At 44.4% G+C, this 26,334-nt stretch overlaps 1 protein-coding gene across 1 annotated transcript in view; it reads left to right on the forward strand.

Moving 5' to 3' along the window:
• The window catches only part of USH2A (usherin), a 567,365-nt gene that overhangs the window by 490,004 nt on the left and 51,027 nt on the right, over positions 1 to 26,334 (forward strand). The window contains exon 60 of the mRNA XM_066623430.1: positions 2,825 to 3,179. Coding sequence (XP_066479527.1) covers positions 2,825 to 3,179 — 355 coding nt within the window. The remainder of the gene's footprint in view (positions 1 to 2,824; positions 3,180 to 26,334) is intronic.

A 26,334-nucleotide genomic window follows, 5' to 3' on the forward strand; every position in this document is an offset into this window, starting at 1 on the left:
GGCATGAATCACTTGGCAGTTATTTCAGCTGAAGTTTAAATGTGCTTAGACAACAACAATATCACATCTTTCTCAGATAGCTGTGAAAAAAATCAGAAATTTGTAAGGACAGAAATGGGATGTAAGCACGCAGTTCTTTTTTCATGTGATATCCGCGCATAGCCTTAGATTGTTATAGCAACAAGCCTGCAGTATTTCTAGAGGATGTTATGGTATGTAATTTCTTTTTCATCATTGGCTGCCACTGTCTCGCTGTCGTTTAGACACCAAACTAAATTTATTTAACCCACAAGTGGGTAGGCAGCTTTTCATTAAAAGTGAAGGATGTCTATTTACAGGGTTTCGAGTTCTTTGCTAACCTTCCTGACCCTCCCACCCTGAAATATCTCCATAAAGCCAGGAAAAATGGGCTATATGAATATATGTGCCTGATTTGCTGTCTTTATTGTATTTGTAACGTTTGATTATTTTTGTAAGATTGAGTGGGTGGAGAGGAACTGGTCAGTGGCCAGTGAATGGGAGGAAGGTGGAAATGGAATAAATAAGACCCCTGGGTGACAATAGAGTTGTAGGAGGAAGAGGCATGAAGATGTGTACACCATGAAGAAACTCCATCTCTGATTATTAGAACGATCATCTAGGACAGTGTTTTTCAACCTTTGTCCCCTGATGTACCACTTCTCATGGTCTAATGATCTTAAGTATAACCAGAAGTAACCGATGATAACATCATTGCCAGTTATGTCTGGGTTGGAAGGCTAGACACGACGCTACAAACAGCAGTAAGAGGCTCACGGTGAGCAAGTGGATTTTTTCAAGCACACAAAACTGCACAAAAACCATGTACTGGAGCTCTTCCCATCAAGCTGAGCTCCTATTTTAGAGTTGTGCTGTGGTCTCACTGCTGGGTGATGGGTGTTTCCTGGGAGCTACGTGTACCACTGCAAACAAGCACAAGCACCACTTATGGTACATGTACTGCTGCTTAAAACATGCCGATCTAGGACTTCTTATGAAGACATAAGAGGGTACAGAAATCAGGATTGCATGTGACCTCCACATATTCAACTGGAGATGTGAATAGATCCAATGTCTATACAGCATGCTCAAGCTTCTACATGATGGGGAGCCCTGAAGGAGGCAGGGTCCCCAAGAGTGTATTCAGCTGTAGAGGCTCTGTTCAGATCTTTAGCTGACTGCACAAAGGTCAAGAATGGCAACTGCAGGCAGGATCTTGCTCCTGCCTTCATGGGTTCAGTGCCTGTGTAATTATGTGTGAAAAGAACAAACAGAACCTTTGTGAGCACTGAGCAAACACTTGCGCAGCCATGGCCAGAGAGCAGGTGACAGAATTTGGCATCTTTTGATTCCCCAGAACTCCGTCTTCCTAGCGCTACAGTTTTCAGACTCAGTTTTCCAGCCCTAAAATATTCTGAGTATGGGTTTGGCTGATATAGCCCGCCATTATAAAAATAGTTATCTGAACATCTTGAAATGAGTGAAGGCAGCAAATGTGAATATGCAGATTCTGGGGCTGTGCACAGTTCCTGGCAATGACATCTTTCTCTGTGCTGCTCACTGTGTGTGTGAAAAGCTTCCACTTAAATGAACAGTTGAATTCTAAATTCTCAGCCTATCGAAATGATTAGAGACTGTTCAGCCAACCACTTCTGCCCAAAGTTTATTCATACATGAGAATATTCTCTCTTTTTCAGCACTACAGATAGAACCATTTACCTAACATTAAGTTTCTTTCATTAAATATTCAGCGGTAATAAGATCTAAACATTTTACCCAGGCTACATTGTTCAGCTTTGCTTGTAGAAGAGCTCCCAGTTGGTGGCGTATTTGATCTATCAGTGCAGAGAACCTGTTTATCACAGATTTTCCACGTTACTAAACACTCATTTGTGAATTCAACAAACAGCTATGGTGGCTAATTGAGATGCTGTGCAGTGCAAACCAAACTACCAAGCATTAAGGGCAGAGTTGCTGGACCTAAAATACATAATTTTTCACTTTTCTGCCACTGAGTTTTTTTTTCTTTAACTCATTGGGAGTGCTTTTCATTTAGAACTGTACACTAGATGGAAGCCAAGTGTTGAATATGTTTCCTGGCAAGTGGTTGCTGCTGCTTTTTGCACCATGAAAATGTTGTCTCTTGTTTAAAAAGGGAATGTCCTCTTGGATGCAAGTGATGATCATCTATTGGGGGGGGGGTATTTAGAAACCAGAGACCCCATCCTTACTATCTAGCCACACAACAAATCAAATGGGATTTTTGCTTCCGATCAGTGGTGCCACTAGGGGGTCTGGACCACATTGGATGACACCATCAGGTGGTGACACCAAAAGCTCATCCCCCTGCTCCAGAGCCCAGATCTGCCCAGACCCAGGTAGACCTGGCCATGGCTGGAAAAGTCTACAAAGCTCAGGTCTACCAGGCCTTCTGAGGTGGAGCACAGGTCTATTCACCCAGTAGACCTGGCCTCCCAGTCAGCCTCCGTCTTTTGCTCTCTGTAGGGCCAGCTCTGTCAGGTGGGTAGACCTGGGCTTCACCTCAGGATGTTGGTAGACTTGGGCTCCAAAGTTTTCCAGCCAATGTCAGGTCTACCTTTTCTAGTTTTTTTATTTTAATGTTAAAAACTTTTAAGAAGAAGGCTGATGACCGGGAGACAAAGGGTAATTGCTCTATGGTGTTAATGATAAACATTGAACTATACTCAGTTACAGCCATTTAGAAATTTGTACTGTCGTATCAAATATCTTTTTAGCTGTAAGGAACTATTAAGCTACCTACAGATAATTTTTGTGTGACTTTCAGGCGTCCTGTGGGCACTCAAGAGGAACTGCTTGTATTCATCTGGTCAGAAGGTGTACTGGAATTTATTGATGCTACAGATATGCTGCAGCCATTCACTGAGTATGAATACCATGTCCGGGCTCAGAATTCCAAGGGCTCTGTGGATAGTTCCTGGTCTTCAACACAGACTCTAGAAGCTCCACCTTGGGGAATGAAAGCTCCCTGGGCCCAGGCTATAAGTGCTTACTCGGTGCTACTAAATTGGACTGATCCAATTTATCCTAATGGTGCTATTTCTCAATATCGAGTCGTCTATCAAGAAAGACAGAGCGACCCAACTTTGAACACCCCAGCTGTAACTGCCTTAACTGTACTGGTAAGAGTTACATAATCAACAAGGGTTTGTTGACATGTTCTGGCTATTAAGGGTTCCTTTTGGAAATGCAGGCAGTTTCCCTGGTATAAAATGCATGCTAGGGCTGTCAGTCATTCAAAAAAATTGTGTCATTCAACCTGCAATCCTAAGGCATGTTTACTTTAAGCCCTACTGTGTCCAGTACTGCTTACTGTGCAGGGGGCCGCTGCCTAAATTGATTACATTTGAGTTAAAGCAATAGTTTTAAAGCAAAAAGAAAACCTTTTCTTTGTTTTTAGTTGATGTATACATGTGTTTAGAAGAGATCCTCTAGAAGAGGCATTCTCTCCTTTGTGTGTGAGAAAGGGGAATGCCTTTCTAAAGATGGTGCTTGTGATCTGCAGTTTTTAAAGAAAAAAATTAATCTTCTGTACAGTTAATTAGAGGCATGTTTTTGGTCATTCAAAATTTTTTTTGTAATCAATTACTTTTAGGGCCAAACTAGACATTATGAAGAATGTATAATTTGGCCATCTTTTTTGGTTTTATTTTTTATATAAGGTGTGGTGGGAAGGCAAACAATAGAGAGGAAAAACATGGCAACAGATGGGGTTGGTTTTTTTTAACTTTGCCCTTGCGGTGGTTCTGATCTTAACTGTGTGCCCCCGCCCCTTTTGTGAGCTGCTGAGTAGGAAAAACATTTTTATTGACTCCCTCAGCTCCAATTACATATTCCTCATAAGGAGTACTTTGGCCCTGATTAATCTTATAAATGCTGTAGCCCTCACACACACGTACAAATACACACACATAGTGTGTGTGTTGCCTTAATTAATTATGAAAATTTCTACATGGAGACTTCAGTATTCAAATACAATGTTATATTTATTGTTGCTAGCCAACTTCAACTTCCGCAACATGGAAGAGAGGGGAAGAGAGGGGGAATAAATGCCCAAGGAATAAGTAACTGCAAACATGAGGAAAATTTGCTGCATTTACCTGCATGTGAGCAAGTCCACCCTTGCTTACCAGGAAGTCAGCCCCACTGAATTCAGTTGAACTTATTTCCTGGTATACATGCGTCAGATTGGACACCTAAACTTTGAAAAGTCTGAAGTGAAATCAAATAAAAACAAAATCAGATACCTTTTCTATCCTGGAATGATTTTTTTTCTTTACATACCTGAAGTACATGCTGCTTTAAGCACGATAGTCAAATTAACATTAGCTTGACGCTTATGATTTATGTTTGGTAATTAGGGAGATTTGCCTCATAACTCTTCAGAATCAGAAATAAATCAACTGGCGCCAAAAGAAAAAGCTTTTTACCAGCAGTAACACCTGGCACTTCTCTTCTTTTTGTTGGCGAAGCTTAACAAATCCAGGACCGTGGAATTATGTGGATGCTGTTATTTCATGAGAAAAATGGCAAAACTGATAGGATATGGTGGTGTGACATGATCACAAACAGGCGGTATGCCAGTTATAGTGATGATAATATCACAGTCCAACCCTATTCAAGAATGTGCAGAAAGGTTTCTGACAGCACAGCACAGTTCCACTGTTGTAAAATGGCTGCTGATGGAGCCAGCGCTCCATCAGGGACCATTTTGCAAGCACTACTATTAGAGGCAGCAGCGCCACAACTGTGCTGACAGAGTCTGCTGCACCCACCGGACCAACCAAGGCAGCAAAAGGGGGAAGGGACAGAAATGGGAGTGGGGAGTTGGCGGGAGTGGCAATGGCACACACCAAATACTATCTCCTCAATTTGCAGGCTCCCCACCCCTTTCTTTCCCTCAGTTTTGCACCAGCTAAAGAGCTGCTGCAGGTCCAAGGAAATCCATTGTGAACCTGGAGGCTTATGAAGGGGTAAGGGCAAATAATTCCCCTTTCCCCCCCCCCAAGGCCTTCCAAGCCAAACCCTTGCCAGATACAGCACATGCCTTTTTGACATGGCTGCATTGGTGGAGGTAGGGGAAGGATTGGGCTCTTATGAGAAGGGGCTGTGCTGTAAATGGTGATCTCAAAGCTGGACACTGTAATTTCTCAGGTTTTAATTTTCCAGAGTTTAAACCTGAAGTATACAGAAGAACCAACTTAGAACAGTGATTCCCAAACTGTGAATTGGGACCCACCAGTGGGTCATGACCTGATTTCTGGTGGGTTGCAAAGCTGACAAGCTGATAGCTGCCAAGGGAAATGTATTGAGCCCTAAGGAATGTGAAACTTAACCGCACATGCATATTTACTTGTGAGTAGGTGACCATGCCTCCACTTTATTGAAGGTAAGGTGAAAGGGAATGTAAGGCCACTGGAATGGTCCCAATCCAATGAACATTGGAGCTCAACAAATGCTCCAGAAGGTGATTTTGCCCTCTACCACCGTAGTAAAAAAGATAAAAACTAAGTCTTGAGAGACTGGTAAGGAGAAACCTTTCTTAGTCTTGTAAAGCTAGGTGGGTCCCAATAGAGTGTCATTTGAAAAAGTGGTTCCTGGTGCTACAAAGATTGGGAACCACTGAAATTGGTTATTTTCAGTGGCAGGAACCTGAAGTGGTACCAGAGGAGGAGCCTCAGTGCAAGCTGGAGGCCAGATGGCAGCCTACCACTAGTTTTGTTCTGTCCTTAGCACAGAATAGTAAAGACTAAAGTTTAGCATTAAATAACCAGAATATATATATACAGGGGACTTTACAATGGGTTCACTTTACGATCAAATCACTTTACCATGGATTCTCCATAGTAAAATAAGTTTCACTATATGATAACTTATTTACTTGACATTGATCTCACAATTGCCACCAGCAGAACTCTGTGGGTGATACATAAGCCAATCAGTGATGAGAATGCAAGCTTTAGGTAGCATCTCAGCCAACAGCAGCATTTTTAACATTGTGGTTATGTGTCTGGAGGGAAAGATATCACCAATGTAAACCATGATACAAACATAAACCTTCTAGGTTGCAACTCAGCTGGTAGCAGCTTTGTAAATAAAGGGAAAGGATACAGCCTTATAATTTGTGTTTTATAATTACATCATTGTATAATCTAATAACCATGGCTAAGTGCAGTAGACACCTTTTATATCACCTTTTAGAGAGAGTAATAACTTAGAGCCCAATCCTGAGCTCCTGTGGTGCGTGACTGCGGCTGTGTGTTCACGGCAGCCGCAGGCAGCACCTCGGGAGAAGGGGGCTTTCGTCCCCTTCCCCCAGGTAAAGGGAGCAACCCCGCAATGAGGCTACTCGATTCACTGCCAACTAAAAGGTGAAGTAAGAGCCTTTGTGTTAGGTGCCAAGCTTGACAAGAATGCTCTGGATCTGGTGGAGCATCGCTCCACCGGTTCCGCCTCCCTCCCTCCCCACTCCCTTCCCCTGGCACACCTCTCCCTGCCTCCCCTCCTCCCCCCTCCCCATCCTCTCCCTGCCCTCCGCCCTCCTCCCCCCTCCCTGGAACTCCTCCCTGCCTCCCCCTGCCCCCACTTTCCTCTCTGCGGCTCGGTGATCTGTGCAACCGCCGAGCAGCGGATGATGGGCACCCACCGGTGCTAGACCAGCGCTGTCCAGCAGTAAGCTGGCGTGTCGAGCCCAGGATTGGGCTCTTAATTCTGTGATAGATGTTCTGTGATCTTGGAATGAATTACCAAAAAACTATGCATTATTGGGTTCACATTACAATATTTTCACAATACAGTGGTTTCTCTGGAATGGATTAGCATCGTAAAGCAGGGGCCCTCTGTATTTCAAGGTACGTTCTGCATATCATATCCTATATGTGATGTGTTTTTCTTAGTTATATTTCATAAGGATAAGTGGTCATCAAGCTTTGGGAGGAGTTTAAATTTCTCTTTCTAATTTTTTGAAATGTTGACAGATGCATACAATTAATTCTGTAGGACATAGTTATATGGCAGGAATTCATATATGTCTGATTGCCAGGGATAAGCCTGAGCCACAGCGCCAAGTCTCGAGTCAAGTCCTGAGTGTCTACTGCCCTTCCCTGGCATCACCAATGAGTCATAATGGCGGCCATTGCAACTTGTCCAGAGCTGCTTTTTGAGTCATTTTGGCTTGAGTCTGAGTCTTTTCAAAAAGTAAGTCAAGCCGCAGAAGCAACAGGGGAAAAAAACAAGCAAGCATGCATGCACACAAAACAGAGTTGCGATCACACACACAAGCAAGCCATGACTTGAGTCTATTCAAGTTGTTTTATTTTTTAGGATAAAAACCCCAAGTCGCGAGTCAGTGCCAAAGTTTTTGACATGCATGACTCAAGTCTGTATGGGTTGTGAACAATGCATATTTTTGCAAGTTGATTCAGAGTCATCTGAGTTAATTTCTTTACCAGCGTGTAGTTGGTCTGTGGAACTCCTTGCCACAGGATGTGGTGATGGCATCTGGCCTAGATGCCTTTAAAAGGGGATTGGACAAATTTCTGATGTAACGTTGTGGTGTATTAGACCATGAACTATCTACCATTGCTTACGTTCCTGTGATTCTTCTTACTGAAGAAAGTTTATAGTTTCCTCCCAAATTGCAGAAGTGATCTAACAATTAACTGCCTTGCAATAATTTGAAAATACCTACTAAAAGTTTAAATGGTGGCTAGAATTTCCGTATGGACATATTCTAGTTGTTTTTCTTCAGTGTCATTTTCAGCACATTGTGGAGTTTCATCTCTCCAATCATGCATTGAACTGTCTTCCACACCATGCCAACAACAACGGGAAATATCCAAGATGGTTGTATTGAGGGTAATAAAATGTACCAAAATGGCTTTTAAAATAATGTTGCCACAGTATGTTTCTTTAGCATCCGCATTTTTACGCCTTTTAAATTAGTATTTTCTTGGCACTGGAAAAACATTTCCCTGGAAAACCTGAACTGATGTAATATTACAGAGATATATGTAAATATTGATCAAATATGATCAAATACAGTTAAGAGAGCAGTGACTTGTTCCCTATATCTGCCTCAATTTGTATTTAATTTTTCTTTAGCTTTTTACAATTTAAAATATTTTTTAGTATGCTAAAATTTGACTTTTCAATGCAAGAACCTTTCACTTCATAAATGCTTGTATTCGTTTAAAAATACTTCGTATAGAAACAGTAACAGTCAGTTTATATATTATGCACATATGTTTTATGTTTCTATATATTCGCTGTCTGTGAATTTGCTTATCTGTGAGGGGCTAAATTGCTACCTTCTCTCATTATCCACACCTCTGTTCTCGTTATCTGCTGTGCAGAGACCTTTCAGAGGCTGCAGGGACCTTCAGAATGACACCTGTTACCAGTGCGGACCCCTTTAAATTTGTTGGCGGAAGCTTCTGTCAGTCATTTTAAAGGGGTCTGTACTGGTTGCAGGTGCCATTCTGAAGATCTCTGCAGCCTCTGGAAGGTCTCTGCAGCATTCAGAGATATTTGGGCACTTCCTACTGCACTTTGCTGGCTTCCTGAGGGTCTATGCTGGATTCTTCTGATGGCAGGGAAGGTACCCCTTCCCCCTAGGGCAGGGGTCAGCAACCTGCGGCTTTAGAGCCGCATATGGCTCTTTCAGCTGTCTGCTGTGGCTCCTCCCAGTGAAAGTGGCAAAGGGGGTAACAGGAGGCACCTGTGCTGGGAGGGCAGGCTGCTTCCCTCCGCTCCCTGAGCTCACTGCCCTCCTCTCCCTTCACCCCCACCTGCCCTGCATTGGTTTCCCTTTTCAATTTTGCCCGCTCTGCAGGCTTAAGCTCCCTGTTTTTCCCTTCCCCAACCTTTCAGCAGGCTCAGCCAATCAGCATCCAGCAGGCTCCTTCTTTTTCTGTTGGAATGGCTCAGGGCCCTTCATTGGCTGATCACCAGCCAATCCCTTGCAGCCTGCCTTTCCCTGAGCAGGTCCCCACTCAGTGCAAGGAGAGGCTTTTCCTCCACAGCTGAGGAGACATCCTGTGTGTCTACTCAGTTGTAAGCCCCATTACAGCGGATGAAGTTTACTCCCAGGAAAGGGTGCCTGGGATGGCAGCCTTGGAGCCAGTGGGAGCCCGCACAGGTCTGTTTGAGAGTAAGCCCAGATGTAGTCCCTGGGCTACACCCAGGAAGGTGTGGAGGGCTGTAGCCTCAGCCTCCTCCTGTGCAGGTCTACTCACAAGTAAGCTGTAGTCAGTGGGGCTTCCTCTCAGGAAGGTGTGGAGGGCTGTAGCCTCAGCCTCTTCCTGTGCAGGTCTACTCACAAGTAAGCCCTGCTGTAGTCAGTGGGGCTTCCTCCCAGGAAGGTGTGGAGGGCTGCAGCCTCAGTCCCCTCCCATGCAGGTCTACTCACAAGTAGTCAGTGAGGCTTCCTCCCAGGAAAGTGTGGAGAAGACTGCAACCTGAGAGCTCCAACCAACTTGTCTGCTCAGAAGTCCCATTGTAGTCAATGGGGCTTACTCCCAGGATAGTGTGGAGAGGGTTGCAGCCTGAGTGAGGGAAGGCAGGCAGGGCAGAAGCTGGCCTGTGGCTGCCCCCCCCTTCTTCTCTTCCCCACCTCTGGAGTCTGTCCTTTTTTCCTTCCAGCAGGGTGCCTCTGGAAGGTGGGGGGAGTTCTTTAGTATCCATGTAAGATAAGCAGATGTCATAACCACCATATGTATTGGAATCCTGGAAGATCTGATGAGGAGGTGGATGTGGTGTCAGCAGTGGCCCCTTTAAGGGTAAGGCCTGGGCATCCAGCAGAGTGTGCTGCACAGCTGCAGCCACTTGAAGGCAATAGGGCCCTCAGGGATATAAGGAGCATCTGAGGCAGGAAGAGGGGTGTGGATTGGAAAAGGAGTGCAGGTTGGAGAGGAGACTGATTTGCCTTATTGACTTTGACTTGGATACTCTGACTGATTTGACTGACTGACTTTGGAATCTGACCTTGGACTGTGACTTGGCTTATTGACTTTGGACTCTGCCCTGGATGCTCTGACTGACTTTGTGACTAATGGACTGCTGGAGACACGAGTTTGAAGTGTGGCTGCTGTGCCCAAGACCTGCTGATAACCCAGGGTCTGCTGTAGTGGTGGGAGGCTGCTGGCAGGAGAGAGGACCTCTGCAGGTTGAACAGGTGAGCTACCCTGGAGGTGGGGTCCAGCAGGAGTGCAGGGCAGAACCAGGGTCATTTGTTGGGGGAAAGAAGGGGAGCTAATTTGTTTAAAGTGGGCATAATTCTCCAGGCAGAGAATGGCCTTGGAATCAGGCAAAACACCACAAAGGACCAGGCCTCTGAAAACACAGGACAAGAATGTATGACAAAACTAACTAAAAGCTACAAGAGGGGGCTACATTATAAAAACTATAAGAGCATAAAGGTAATAAAAAAAACTATATATGCAGTATTATTATTATTATTATCTTTTATTATTTATCTTTTTATTTTATTATTTTATTAAAATTAAATTATTTTATTATTTATCTATTATTTATCTTCATTTTAGATGTCAAAAGGGTTTTGTGGCTCCTGAGGTTTTTTTCCTCTGGAAAACGGGTCCAAATGGCTCTTTGAGTGTTTAAGGTTGCCGACCCCTGCCCTAGGGATACCCCTTGTACTTCACGCCATTGAACCCATAGGATCCATGGTTCGATAACTGCGAATTTGTTATCCACTAGGGTTTCCAGGAACCTAACTCTAGTGGATAGTGAGAACTGAGTGCATTTATTGCTACTAGTAAAATGTAGGGTATTGTGAGCCCAATCCTGAGCTTGGCGCTCCGCCTTTCCGCCACAGCGCACTGTTGCAAACGTGCTATAAGGCATGTCTGGGAGGCTTACTGCTGGGCCAGCGCCCGTGCTAGCCCAGCGCTGGCCGGCGCCCATCCTCCACTGCTTGGCGTTCGCACAGACCGCTGAGATACAGCACAGTAAGTTTGGGCGGGGAGGAGGTGTTCCGGGGAGGGGGGAGGCAAGCGGAGGTGGAGAGAGGGCGGGGAGGTGGCATGACGGGGAGGTGGCATGACGGGGAGGCAGGAGGCAGAGAACGGGCAGGCGGGAGGCATGCTGGGGGAGGGAGGGAGGCAGGTCCCATGGGACTCCACTCCACCAGATCCAGGGTATTCGTGTGGGGCTCGGTGCCCTAAACGAACGCCTTTATGAACCATTGCAGGGTTGCTTCCCTTACCCGACGGAAGGGGACGAAAGTCCCCATCTCCTGAGGCGCCACCCGCAGCAGGCTGAGGCATGCAGGATGCGGCAGCAGCCGTTCTCGGCGCCGCTGCAGCCTTGCGCCCCGGGCAGCTCAGGATTGGGCTGTCTGTCTCTTTGAACAGAGATCTTTGTTTGGATATATGATGTGCTAATTTAGCAAATGCAGACTTGTAGTTATTCTGCCTATTTCCACAACTGATGGCATAATGACTTATTGCAGCTCAGATTCTGCAGGACGTGCAGGCAGTATAGGTCCTGTACCAATGTTTCTGATGTTTTGTGTACTTCCTGCCACACCTAACCCATCATTATAGGCTTGCCATTTATCCTGTAATTTCTGTTTCATAGTACTTCTCCCAATTTCTTGCTTGGTGCTAAAACTCAGAATTTAAAAGGATAAGAAAGTCATACACAAACATTCTCACAAGCTAGTTAAAACCACAGTTCACCAGCACCCATCTCATGAAATAAGGGCACAGTCCTCCACAGCATTTGTGGTGGCACAAATTGTTCACTGCACTGGTGCTTGCCATGCAAAAGTGTTGTAAAGCACTTTGTGATTGCACAGCAGTTGCCAGCACTGGTGTGAAGGTTCATGTGCGCCAACTGAAGGAGTGGTGTGCACCAGAGATGATATCCACTGAGCAGTGCAGAGACAGAAATGGCAAAGTGAAATGGGCAGGAAAAGGCAGCAATGGTAGCAGGCGATGGGCAGATTGGGTCTGGGAGGGGGTGGAATTGGCGGTGCTGGTGTGTGCCGCATCCCATCCACCTTCCCAGGCCTCATCCGCTGACACAGGGCAACAAGAATTTGTACTGGGTTGGGTTGCCTTTCAGTCTTGCAACAGTACAGCTGTCCCCTTGTGTAACATATTTATTCTATTGGACCTTATGCACGAGACTTTCCCACTGGACTGTAACTTAGGTATTTTGTTTTCTGTTTGCTTGTATAAAAGTTCATGTTGAGAATGTCTCGCGTGCATTTGGTGGGCATTTGGTGGGCCACTGTGAGATACAGGAAGCTGGATTAGATGGGCCTGTGGCCTGATCCAGCAGGGCTGTTCTTATGTAGTCCCATTCCAAAAGAGGCTGACACAGATATTGTGTTGAAAGTTACAACTCTGTAGAAATAGAACTTTCCCAAGAAAATGCTGATGCACCCTTAACTGCAAATTTGTGAATGAGACATTTTAATTAAAATCCAATTGTATTGAAGGAACGAGCATGCTGATGATTAAACTTATGTCCCTAGAAAATATAGCTATTGGGGGTACTAGGCTAAATCATTTAATCTCCTAGAGCATCTCAACTGGAGCTCTTTCATGGGTTATGCCATTAGTCGTTCTTTCAAACAAGCTTTTGCATTATATTGAAAGATTTAAACTACTGAGCAAGCAGTGAGTTCTGTCCTTTATTTTACTGGTTAGATTCAGTTGTTATAGAACACAATTCTGCAGAAAAAGAGAATAATTAATCTTACATAATCTGTGATCCCCTGGGATGCTCTTTCTGTGATTCCTGTGTGCCTTGCATTCGGTTATATACGGTGGGGGCGTATCCATGGATCCCGTATCCATGGTTTCACTTAACTGTGAATGCAGGGGGATCTCCCCTCAACCCCTCGCACCCTCCAGGGCTTCCCTGGCCTTTATAATGTATAATGCCTTTATAAAGGCATAAAAACGTCACTTCTAGTTTTACAAAAAGCCGGAAGTGACCTTCTTCTTTTTGTCTAAACGGCCATTCTGAACCCTGCAGAGGCTATGAGCGAATGTGCACAGCCTCTGCGGAGCTTGGAAGAGCCTCCGGAGAGCATAAGGACATAAGAACAGCCCCACTGGATCAGGCCTTAGGCCTATCTAATCCAGCTTCCTGTATCTCACAGTGGTCCACCAAATGCCCCAGGAAGCACACCAGATAACAAGAGACCTCATTCTGGTGCCCTCCCTTGCATCTGGCATTCTGACATAGCCCATTTCTACAATCAGGAGGTTGCACATACACATCATGGCTTGTAACCCGTAATGGATTTTTCCTCCAGAAACTTGTCCAATCCCCTTTTAAAGGTGTCCAGGCCAGACGCCGTCACCACATCCTGTGGCAAGGAGTTCCACAGACCAACCACACGCTGAGTAAAGAAATATTTTATTTTGTCTGTTCTAACTCTCCCAACACTCAATTTTAGTGGCTGTCCCCTGGTTCTGGTGTTATGTGAGAGTGTAAAGAGCATCACTCTAATCCACTCTGTTCATCCCCTGCATAATTTTGTATGTCTCAATCATGTCCCCCCTCAGGCGCCTCTTTCCTAGGCTGAAGAGGCCCAAACGCCATAGCCTTTCCTCATAAGGAAGGTGCCCCAGCCCAGCAATCATCTTAGTCGCTCTCTTTTGCACCTTTTCCATTTCCACTATGTCTTTTTTGAGATGCAGCGACCAGAACTGGACACAATACTCCAGGTGTGGCCTTACCATAGATTTGTACAACGGCATTACAATATTAGCCGTTTTGTTCTCAATACCTTTTCTAATGATCCCAAGCATAGAATTGGCCTTCTTTACTGCCACCACACATTGGGTCGACACTTTCATCGACCTGTCCACCTCCACCCCAAGATCTCTCTCCTGATCTGTCACAGACAGCCCAGAACCCATCAGCCTATATCTAAAGTTTTGATTTTTTGCCCCAATGTGCATGACTTTACACTTACTGACATTGAAGCGCATCTGCCATTTTGTTGCCCATTCTGCCAGTCTGGAGAGATCCTTCTGGAGCTCCTCACAATCGCTTCTGGTCTTCACCACTTGGAAAAGTTTGGTGTAGTCTGCAAACTTAGCCACCTCACTGCTCAACCCTGTCTCCAGGTCATTTATGAAGAGGGGGAGCATCCCTGGTAGCCATGGATTCAGGTATCCGCAGGGGGTTCTAGTATGGAATCCCCACAAATACAGGTGCATGCCTATACTTGCCACACTAAAAACTTCAATGGGTGCCCAAGTAGTAACAGCCGGGGGGGCATCTGAAGCTGCCTTACAGCCTAATCCTATGCAAAGGATGCACTGGTGGAACATAGTGTGTTCCCAGCATGTTCTGTTACAAAAGCTCCATAAAGCAGTTTGTAACCGCATTCTTAGCCTGATAATTTCATCTGAGTGAGTATAAGAATTCGCTTATTCCCATGCTGGATACAATGGGGCATAAACTTGCCCAATTAACAGATTAAGAGACTATTGTACTCAGTATATTTGTTAATCACTATAGGGAGCAACAAGGCTGGTGTCCAGCACACACAAGAATAAGGTCAGTAAATAAAGCTCACCCCCCCCTTCCTTACTATCCCAAATGTTCTTATAAAACATCCCCAGTTTCTTGGCACATTCATTCCCTCTTCGTTTGGCTTACACTTTATCCCTTTTTTCACATAGGACTGGGAATTGTTCCTATGCCTGGATGTGAGAAGCAGTCATACTTCATTTGAACTGGATCTGGATAAGTCCTGAAATCTGGAGCAATCACTCCCAGATCCATGCACTGCCCCAGTGCGCAAACTCCTTCTGTAGCTGCATGGTGTCTGGATGTTTGGCAATCATGTTTTGGACAGCAGGTTCCAACTCTCATATTCTTGCTCCTATCCTGTCATCACCTTTTCATTTGCCATCCTGTCCTGTTCACTACACTTGCATTTGTGTGCATGCACACACAGAGAGAGACAGACAGAGAGAGAGAGAGAGAGAGAGAGAGAGAGAGGGGATACATTCCTGTCCAACTTTCCAGCCCCAGTGCAACTGCAGTGCAGCCCCTCGGCAAGGGAATAAAAGTTCCCTTACCTTGTGGAGGCCTCCATAACTACCCTCCCACCACAGGATGCAGCACAAACCCCATTGGCACGGCTACACCAGGGCTGGAAAGTTGGATAGGATTTGGCCCAGAGCCACTCTTTTCCCTTCCTCAATTGGAATAGTTTGAGCCAGAACAGACAGCATGGTGAACTAGGAACATTAACTGTTTGAATAGTTTCTGTCACACAGTATTATTGATTGTATATATAACATCATGAAAATAAAATCTTAAATAATGAAATTTTTTTTTAAACACCTTTTTCAGTTTCCATCTTTTTAAATGTGTTGGGACACATTTAGATGTCTCAGAAGACCATGGAAATATAAAAGAAAAAAATCAAGCAAGTAAATGAACTATTCTCCTTGAGAGCTGCATATGCCACCAAGTTAGGCTATGTGCCGCTGAGCAAGGACCAAAAGCTGCAGGTGGCAATGAGGGGGCAAGTGTTAATTGAACTGCTGTGCTGCTGTTGATGTGGAGAGTAGCCACCAACAGAAACAAGATGGCTGGCCCAGACATGCCCTATTAGAATTAGAAGATCACCTCCTTAGCTCTGCAAGGGCTTATGGGTTATAGGGAAATCATACACAGATGACTAATTTTTTTATGGTTCACAGCCAAGCAAAGTGAAATTCAGCAGCTGTTCAGGACAAGTGACCACTCTAACGGCTGTAATATAACCCACTAAATAGAGAGGGAATTGCATGAGACCAAGAGGTTAGCAGTGATTATCGGCAGGTGAGTGCTTTATTGAAGTTGAAAGACCATTAACATTGATGGAGTAATTATTTCAACTTGAAAGTAATTACCTTGATGGGTGATAACTTCTCCAGTGTTCCCAGATTGGATTGGGCCAAACAATTGTGAACTCCTGAAGCCTAGAAAAATATTACAACAATACTGCAATGTTTAAATTACTGAAATCACTGTTAGAGTATTTTAATTATGCCTAACAGTGAAGAGATTTTTAACTTACAGCAACCGGCGATCTCTCAAGTAGAAAGACATTTACTTTCCAATCCAAATGAAATGACCCAAACCCGACTCATGCTTCTCAAATTGTTCCTGTTATTTGAATTCAGCTTTTAAGATGCAAATCTTTAAACGCACACTTGCACACTTGTGTGTGCGTGCACACCACACACAAATTCTTACTCTCACACTCAATTTCTCAATTGATTGTCCTTTTGAACTAAGGGGGCTAACGTATAAAATATACCAGTGTCTCTTAATCTGTTAATTGTAAGAGTGCATGTAAAAATGCCTGCATTCAAAAGCATTCACAATGTATATATCCACAAAGACTCCCATGTGTTCACTATAGATTTCTAAGGATCACAAGAACACTCTTCAGGTGTTGACTTGAGGGTAGGGGGAAACTTGGGAAAGCTCTCGGTTATCTTTTTAAATAATTTCAAACGGAATTGGATTAGGGTAAAATCATCCCAATTAGATTTGTATGCATTCATTTGAATTAAATAGGACTCCTGGTCTGAGTTCAAAAATGGATCTTAAGCAAACATAGAAATGTCACCCCACAAATTAAATTCTTCCAAGCACCATTACACTTGCATCCCAATGCAGGAAAATTGGGAATAATTTTTATAATCTGTTTCCTAAAATATTGTATTGTAAAACAGTTCACATTCCATTGTGTCTCATGCCAATGTTATTTTTAACAATTTATATTTGTCACTAAGAAGATACATTTTCACTTCTAGAAAAATGAGCAGATTCTAAGCTAGATCTTTTATTGCACAAAGAGCCTTCAATTTCCTAATCAACGTTTTAAAAATTAACAAATAATTTCACTTATGTATTTTTGCAGCTCTTAAAACTGCTTTGGCCTAATTGCACCTTTAGCACTGCACTGGTAATATTCAAAGGAAGCAGTGTTGCTAGCACATGACCTTCTCTGGTCCCTAGGTCTGTAATGCTGCCCAATGCCATCCCAGATCCATTGTTGCCAACCTTGCTAATAAATTAAATTAAAAAATTTTTTAAAGCCCCATGCCTTGCTCCTGGAGTTTAAGTGTGAGAATGACACTCCTTCATTCACATTATCCCTCTAAATCAAACTGAAAGTTTGGCACTTCCATGTCTGAAGAAATGGTGCTAGGATCGTAGGGGTAAGGAGGCAGATGATCCATTTCTGCTAGCTTTTAGCAGGAAAGCGGAACAATGCAGATCACATCTGCACTCTGGAGGGAGGGAGATGGAAGTCAGTGGCAGCAGATTTGGGGTATAGGGCACCCAGAATTCACTGCCCTCTCACCTCTTGCAATCCACCACTAATGAAACCGACATTACCTAGTCTCATGGATGGGTCACCCCATTCCTGGGCATATTCGGAGGGCCCATGATACAGCTGCCTTGCTATAATTAAACTGGTCAGTTCCTGATCGGTTCCTGAAAGATTGACCTGGGAATCCCAGGTATGCAAGCTGGAGTTCCAGGATGGAAGAAAGGCAGGATATAAACATAATAAATGAATTAATGCGGACGGAATCCTTGGTGTGTCAGGTTCAGGACCTGATGCAGGCTGGAACAGCTATTAAAAATATGTCTCCCAAAGGCATGTGGATAGGAATGGTTTGAGAAAAAATGTGGGACCAGGTGGGTCTTTGACCTGAACCAGCTAAGGTGACAATACCCAACAGAGTCTCAATCTGAAGGGCCTGAACGACTGCATTTTTATGGTTCCCTTTCTTCATTTCCTTGGCACAGTCCTTTTCTTTTTAGAGACCTTATGTTTCAGTTTTCTGATAATTCCCTCCCCCCAAAAAGCCATTCAAAACCCTTGCAACACCTTCTCCCATCCATTCTCTAGCCTTCACCAATTCTCATACCTGTTTTGGAATGGCTATGTACATTAACTGGATTATATAAGAGTTCGTCATAGCAATTATAATAATAATTTCACTGATCATTGGCCAGATGCCCTTTGTCTCCAGAACGTCACATTGCATTATATTTTTAAGAAGGTAAAAGTTGAGTTTTGACAGGAATCAGGTAATAGATTTCCTGGTATATTCTGTGATCATGGCTTTGAGTTTTATTTTTTGCTAGAGCAATTACTAAAGTCATGGCTGATACCTATGCCCACTACAGCCTGGTTCTGTTTTTCCTTTCCCTTCTTTTTTTTAAGGATAGTTATTGATCTCTTGCTGAGCTGAGATTTCAGTTTTATGCCAGATAGCTTGATTAATGGGCTGGTTTCTGTAAGTGGACTGAATGGGGATAGGAAACACGGGCGGCCCATACTGCCAACCCTAAATCCGTCAAGACACATAGCTCATTATGAAACAGTTATCAAGTATACATGAAAAATTAATTGGGCTCAGTTTGATTCTGAAAAGAATCAGCTCTCTACTTGGCGGTCCCCCCAATCTTTCCAGATGTTGTGCACCAGCCCCTCGAGGAACAGCGAAGGGAGATGTATTAATACGTTGTATTGATTAGATCAAGACCCCTGACAGTTATTTGTAGAGATACCATCTGGCCGCTGTTCGAATTCCTTCACCAAAAACAGGACGTGACATGTTATTAATCTCAACTCTCTAAGTATAGACAGTTGCCTTTTCTGCTAAACCGCATTTTACCATTCCGTAGGAGATGAATGCAGACCTGAAGGGTGCTGAAATTAAGGTTATTACACAAATTGAGCCATATGGTCCAAATATTTCAGCAAGAAAATTGCCAGGCAATAAAAATTGCTCCTGCCTTCCTAATGGTGTAAATTACAGTTTAACCATGGCTCTAATGATGTCCTTCTGCCGCGCTTAACTACTGTTACATGAAGGACATTGTTTTAAAAATATAAAAAACAAGTAAATGCCAGCAGCGTGTTTTACAATCTGTTAGTGTGTCATTAAGAACACTGTCAGAATTACATAAACATAATGGCAGGCAACCTAGCATACAAAAGAACAAGTCTGGAAATAGAGTGTCTTGAAAACTCAGTAGCATCAAGAGCTCTTCCATTTTTTGGATCTATTCCAATCTGTACTCATCACGTTCCTCAATGGATGTTTGGCTTAAAACAAAAACAAAAACAAAAACTTCATGTAAATTCACATGGAAGTCATAATCCAAAGGTTCATGTGTAGTTTGGGCTTTGTTCATGGCCAGCATCAGCTACCCACTAGTTCACCTGCACATCCTCGAGTGAGCAACCATATAGAGTATACAGATTTTAGCAACATACATGTATTATTTTGCATCAGTGGTAGCTGATTGTAAAGTTAGTGAAGATTGAAAACCAAGAACCACTCACAGGGTTTGGTTTGATTTTTTGCCATAAGACAGCCAAATCCTACCTAAGTTTTCCTGTACGGAAGCAATGGTGCTGGTGTGGCTTCCACTGTATCCCATGGGGGAATTTCAACTGCTGGGTAAGGAGACTTGGGGCAAGGAGACATTTGTACCAGCTTTTTTTTTTTTTAACAGAAGGATAGGTAGTGTGTTTGGGAGAAAATAAATAAATGAAGGACTCATCTGCTGGTGGAATCAGGTAACAGTCCTAGAGAAGTCTTACCTAGGGTCTCCTATCAGTCCTGTCCTTCTGCTACTGAATGCAAGCTAGAGAAAAGGAAGGATATATACACTATCTATACTGTCCAGTACTGAATAAAGGAAAATAGGAATACAATTGGAACACCCTAATCCTCATATTAAGGAACACTGCCAGCCTCCCCCCTCCCCCAATGAATACACACTGCTGAAGACTTTACTCTCACTCTCCACGCATGAACACATGCAGGCTCACACACTTTGCTGCCCGGATATGTGAAGCTGAGGGACTATAGGAAGTTCAGATTTGAAGAATGACAGTTCTAGTAGTAATTCTTAACTTGTTAAAATAATAAAATGTTAACAAAGCATACTCAAAGGGCAGCAGTTCCCAGTCTGTGTGTGTCGTGACGCCCTGGGGCATCATGAGGCACTTGCTAGGGTATTGTGGGCCTCCTACGCTGTCCCAGCAGGGAGACTGTGGCGCGAGCCTCCAAGCAGCTGCAGGAAGCTCAGCGTGGTAGGCATAGCTGCTGCTCATAAAAACCATGTGCCAAGAAAAACCCACCTGCCCACCCTGACCCTCTAACTGCTCTTTGGAGGCTTGTGCTAGGCCTCCAAACCCAGAACCTCCATTCTCTTCTTGGTTTCAGGGACACTGCAGCCCAGCAAGTTTGGCAACCTCTGCCACAGCGCAAAGAAAGGGGTTTACCAAGGAGAGGTACCAGAAAATGGAAAACTGTTGTAGGGTTCCTGCCCTGGAGGGGCCTGGAGCAGGCTTGTCCCACCCCCAGGGAGGCCTCGGATTGGCTGGAGAGGGAGGGGGTTCCAGCACCCTTGTCCTCCTCCCTAGCAGAGCTGCCAGACCTGGCCTAGGAGCTGTTCACCTCACAGCTCCCTGCTTCACACTGACTGCCTCTTATCCCTGGCCTCTCTGTTTTGTGGAGCAAGCCTGCCCCCTTTGGCCCCTCCCCTTCCTCCAGGTGGGGCAGGAAAGGCCTTTCCTGTTCCTGGCTTGTTTCCTGTAATGTTCCTTGTTTGCCCTGCCAGCCCCCTCTGGCTGGTTGGGGTGAGCCAACCTGCTTTGCCCCCTTCAAGGGCAGGGAAGTCTCCCCACCCTAGGCATGGGGTGCCTGCTCCAGGGTAAGTCGGGAGTCAGGGCATCAGGGAGGGGCCCCAACAACTGTCTTGGGGGAATAGTGATAGTTGAGGCAGATGAATGAGCAAGTGAGGATATAAGGCCTTTAACAACACAAGAGAAAATCACTCTTACTGGCAGACCATGTTTGCTGTTGTTTATAATGTGATTTAATACTCTGCAAGTCCATTTATATATTGGCAATGACTAGCACAGGGACCAGTACACTTGTCTCTTAAGGCCAGTTGCTCAAAACCAGTGTTACTGATTCAGCCTGCCTGATAGATATCCACAAAAGTACAGAGTCCTAGTACAAGAGTGTGCGTGTGTGTATTTGTGATGTCAAGATCATGTTCTGAAGCAGACTGCGAAAATTAATTAGTACAGGAAAATCCAATTGCCTTTTTATGTGCCTTTTTATGTTTTATATAAAAAAAATCACAGGTGTAGAACATGTTTCTTTAGAGGAATTGGTTTTCAAATAGAATTTGTGGATATAAAAAGAATTCTTTCAGATTAAAAAAAAACACTCAGTTTATTTTGTTATAATAGCCCAGTGAGCAAGTCAAAAACTGGCACCAAGAAAGAAGTTTCTCTCATGTTGAGCCAGCGAAACTGCAACAAAGTTGTTGATCATTGAAAAGCCGCCTGCTACCTAAAAAGCCAACACAGTCACTGAGTGCAATGTGCTAAATGCAATTGCTTGTCGAATATAGCCACTGGCTTTCTTCACGGGGCTTTGTTTTCAAGTCAAAGCAGGGAACTCAGGCTCTTGTTGGGACTGCAGCAAATCCCTCGCTGTCAAGGGGTGCCAAGAAAGAAAACAATTTACAGCCACACTAAGTAGTGTCTCATTTTCGACTGTGATCAAATACAGACCCAGTCTCTTTTAGCTCATGTAGGACACAGACTGCCAGGCACTGCTGCTATATGTCCTCCAATCATTCCAAGGTGCCTGTGATATTCGGTTTATAGTTATAGGTTAGTGGACATAAATGGTACTGAGAACCCAACTAACATTACATTAAGTATACAGTTTGATTCTTGTGCACTTGTTTTCTTTTTATTAAAAATAAGCTGCAGGGAGCCCCCATTCTGAACGAGACCATGAGGGGGCTTTTAAACTTTTCCCTCCATCAGACCTGGATCAAGCCCACGCAGCTTCTCTTTTTTATAGGAGAGAAGTTTTCAATGGTAGCCGGGGCCCCTGATACAGGTTGGTACAATGGTGAGGGGAAAAGACAGGCAGCCTAATCCTGAGCTGCCCGGCACACAGGGCTGCTGTGGTGCCAAAATGGCTGCCGCAGCATCATAAGTGTGCCAGGCAGCCAGGCCGGCTCCCTGGGAGAAAGGGACATTCATCTGCTTCCCTGGGTTAAGAGAAGTAGCCCCACAATGGGACTTTTAGCCTCTGTGTCGGCAATTTAGCTGGCATAGAGGCAAAACACCTTGTGTCAGGTTGCAAGGCCCAACACGGGAACCTGAATCTGGCAGAGCTGAGTTCCGCCAGTCCCACCCAGCTCCCTCCTTCTGTCATGGCGTCTCTCTACCCTCCTCCCTCCCTGGAATGCTTCCCCACACCACCACTCACCTCTCCACCGCCAGGTGCTCAGGAGAGCTCTGGTGCTGGGCCGGTGGTAACTGTTGCAGATGTGCCTTACAGAATGTTTGCGACAGTGTGCACCGGCTGTGAGCTGGCGTGCATTCCTCTGGATTGGACCCTAAAATCCTCCCTCTACCCATGCCATGGTCCTAATTATAGTGGGGGGCACTGCTGATTTCATCCCCCCCCCCCGCTGCTAACTTGTAACAACAACAGAAAACAATCCAAGCACGGAAAAGCCAAATTGTGTTCTCGTGTAATTCAAGATAACTGTGTGTGAATGTATTATTGCTTAATGGTGCTTTTTCATGTCACTGTGCTTATGTTTCAGTAGAGTCAAAGTAGCTGTGGGTCATCAAGGTTTAGATCGGGGGGGGGGGTGTCAAACTCATGTCATACAGTGGGCCAAATAGCATTCATGATGTCTGATGAAGGCCAGAAGTGATGATGTCATTTGGCAGGAAGTGATGTCATTAAACAGGTCAAAACTAGAAATAAGCACTTTGTAGGAACTCATTAGTTGCAAAGAGAAAATACACAAATCTTGATCATATTTGAAGATATGGGGGAGCCCAATTATCATACAGGCCACCCTTTCAGCAGTGACACCTCAGCATTGCTCAGCAGCTGAGAGTCCCAAAAACCAGATAGGAAGCTTCTGTGGGCTGCACAGATCACCTCTGGTATAGATAATGGAGAGAGGAGCAAACAAATTATGAGTGTACATGGCTAAACTGGCCCTTAGATAAGAAAAGGCAACTTTCCCAGTCCTTAAGATCACTCATCTGGCCTCTCTAATCTAGAGTTGGAAATTATTTCCTGGTTCCAAAGTACAGTATAGCAACCAGTTAATCTCTGAATCTGAGTGAAAACCCTTTGCCAAGTCTCCCCAAGGAAGGTTTAATGGAGTTCAAGCCTGTTCTATCCACAGTTGCTGCCTGTCCCTGATGGCCCAGATGCTTTTATTTATCTGTTTGCTCATTTCTGTTTACATCCTGCTTCATCTCTTAGGATCAGGATGGTTTACAAGTCCATTTTGCAACATAAAAAGTCAACTGAATGAAAACATCCTATAGCTTCTCTGAAAAGTTCTCAAGCGCTCCTTCCAGGACTAGGGCTGTGATCCTATATACTCTTATCTGGGAGTAAGTTCCATTGAACTCACTGTGACTTACTTCTGAGTAGGCATACATAGGCTTGGACTGTAAGATTTCCAGCAGCTAGCAACACCAAAAAACACCAAAAACACCAAAGAGCCTGGACACTTAGGAGGCAGAAAGGATTCCCGGAATGCATTGCTCTAGGATCCATTGGTTCCCCTTTCTGTCCCAGTGACTTGGGGGCAACAACTGAAATGCATAAGGGAGCACCTTGGGGGATTGCACACATGCATACACTGTCCTATAGGTGTGGGGTAAAGTACAAGGGCATCTGCAGGAACAATTCCTGGGGGAGGAGCAAGGCCCATTAATTGTAAATAGAGGTTACTGACCTGATTCTCTGCAGCCTTTTATAGTGTTGACACCCCACCCTTTGCCCCATTACATGGTACTAGAGAAACAATAAGGACCACAGAAATTGGGCTGCATGATTTTCTGCATTATGTGGTTCTTGAAATTTTGGAACTCATCTGTCACAAACACCTTTAATTTTTCAATGTAAACAATACATTAATGGTCCATTGCTGCACCACTGGAGAGACTGCTCTGCTGGTGCAGACTGTTGCAAACATGCCATAAAGCACGTTCTGACAACTGGGCCTGCTGGCCAGTGCAAGAAGCAGTGCACTGGGCAAAGTAAGCTCCACTCTGAGCAGCTCAGAGATAGAATGGGGCACGGAGGGGTGGGGAGAGGGCAAGGAGTGGCTAACAGGGCAGCCACTGATGGGAAGACCTGATGGGAAGATCAGGTCTGGAAGGGGGTGTGATCAGCAGCAGTGGTGCATTCTGTATCCTATCCCTGTTCCCAGGCCTGTTCAGCTGACATGAGGCACTGTGGACTTGCAGCGGCTGACGCAAGTGCAAGTTGTAGCTTAACCTTTGCCTGCACCACTGCATTGCTGCATGGCAACTTAGGTTGGATTGGGCCCAAAGGCTCTGGGGAGACTTGCAGCTGTTTGCTCATTTAGCAACAGCACAGTAGAACTCTTCATAGGCACAAGCAGTCATTGCAACAGAAGTTTCGGTATGTCCCTAAGGCTGCATATCACATCTCTGGCATCTAATTTATTGGCATTGGTAGTGGAATGCCAAACAACAGCTCTGAAGCCAATCTAAATTCTTTATTAATGCAAGCCCACCAAAAGAAATTCAGTAAATTTTGAATTGGGGGCCACAGTGACCCCTCCTGTTCCCCCCATGCATCTGCACATTCATCCATTTGTATGTGTTCCTTTCACCTCAAAACAATGCAAACCGGCCATGTGCAATTGTGCATGTATACATGTATTATATCTGTGTCACATGTTAGCACCTGCGAATGGTAAGAGATGTGCCCTTCTGTCATTGCATATTTGCACTGTCGTATTACCCTAAGCTTTGGCATTGCTCTTCTTAAAATTGAAGGAGAGATACAAAGGGAGAATGAAGTGATGAAAAATAAATTTTCTCAAGGAGCATTGGAAGCAGTCATTTCCTTAATGTCTCTGATTAATGGCACTCTTTGTCCTGATGATTACTCCCAAAGAAGTGATAAATAGCCGTATTACCTGTCCATCAGCTCTCAGATGCCACAACAGCTCCACTAATACAGCAAACATTGCTTAAATCATTTTCTACATCGCAGGAAGGAAACACCGGGGTATGCTGGGAGATTTTCAAACAGAACACAACGACCAGAGTGACAATCCTGGAAACTGCAGGTCGATAGATTCAGAGATGACGAGTTTGTGTAGTTTTGTGCAGTTTAAACATTTGTACAGAGACTCTCTGCCCATGCAGTCTGTTATTGACAACCACAAATCAATGCTAATTTTTGATCCTTTTCAACCTACACAAACCTCTTGACCCTTGTTCCACCTTTGGGGCACTTCAAGTAGTCAGAGGCAATCACAGGACAAGGTATAAATTTGTCAAGATGTTAAAAATGGAATCGTTTTTGACCATGCCCAAGAGCTGCTCAGAAAGATTTGTACAAACATTGGGCTTGTAATCTTTTAGGGACACTCCTCCTTTTTCACTCTTAGTAGGAGATGCTAATTGTTTCTAAGATGTAAGCATCTTCTGTCTTTTTTGATGGAAAAAGAAAACTCTTATTTGGCAGCGTCTAAGGAAGAACCTAGAGGTGTGTATTTGTTTAAACATTTTAATCCTGCCTCTCTTTGTGCCTGTGGTGGTCTAAAACAAAATGACACAAATTATTTTTGGCTGGATTATCAAGATTTGAAATGTGCTTCAAATGTGCTTCTGAATCTGGTTTAAAAATCATGTTTTGCTTTTTTCATCTATCAGCTTTTTTTTCTCCTCGTCCAAGGATGGCGCATAGTTCTCCCTTCTTTGATCCTTACTTTACAACAGCCCTGTGGGATAGATTAGGCTTAGAGATGGTAACTAGCACTAGGCTCCTTGTAAAGCTTTGTGGTTGAGTAGACATTTGAACCCAGATTTCCCCATTCTCTAAGTACCACACCACATCAGCTCAGTGTACACATATGGCACACAAGTACAACCATGACATGCTCTGGACCAGGAGTGTCAAACTCATTTCAGGCATAGGGCCCTCAAAGTGCCTGCTGAAGTTTGGAAGCGATGTTGTTAAGAAGGAAGTAATTTCCCTCCTCCATTTTCCAAACATCTCTCCTTCTTCTCACGCCCTTCGAGCATGGATGGTGCGCATCGCCTGAATGTTATGCCTTAGCTTTCGTATCCAGATGTCATTTTGGCATTGCTTACTGATGCGACTGAAAGAATTTCGGTCAGTCAACATGTTACACCGTCTG

This window comes from Tiliqua scincoides, chromosome 1 (assembly GCF_035046505.1).
Source record: "Tiliqua scincoides isolate rTilSci1 chromosome 1, rTilSci1.hap2, whole genome shotgun sequence".
Lineage (NCBI taxonomy): Eukaryota > Metazoa > Chordata > Lepidosauria > Squamata > Scincidae > Tiliqua > Tiliqua scincoides.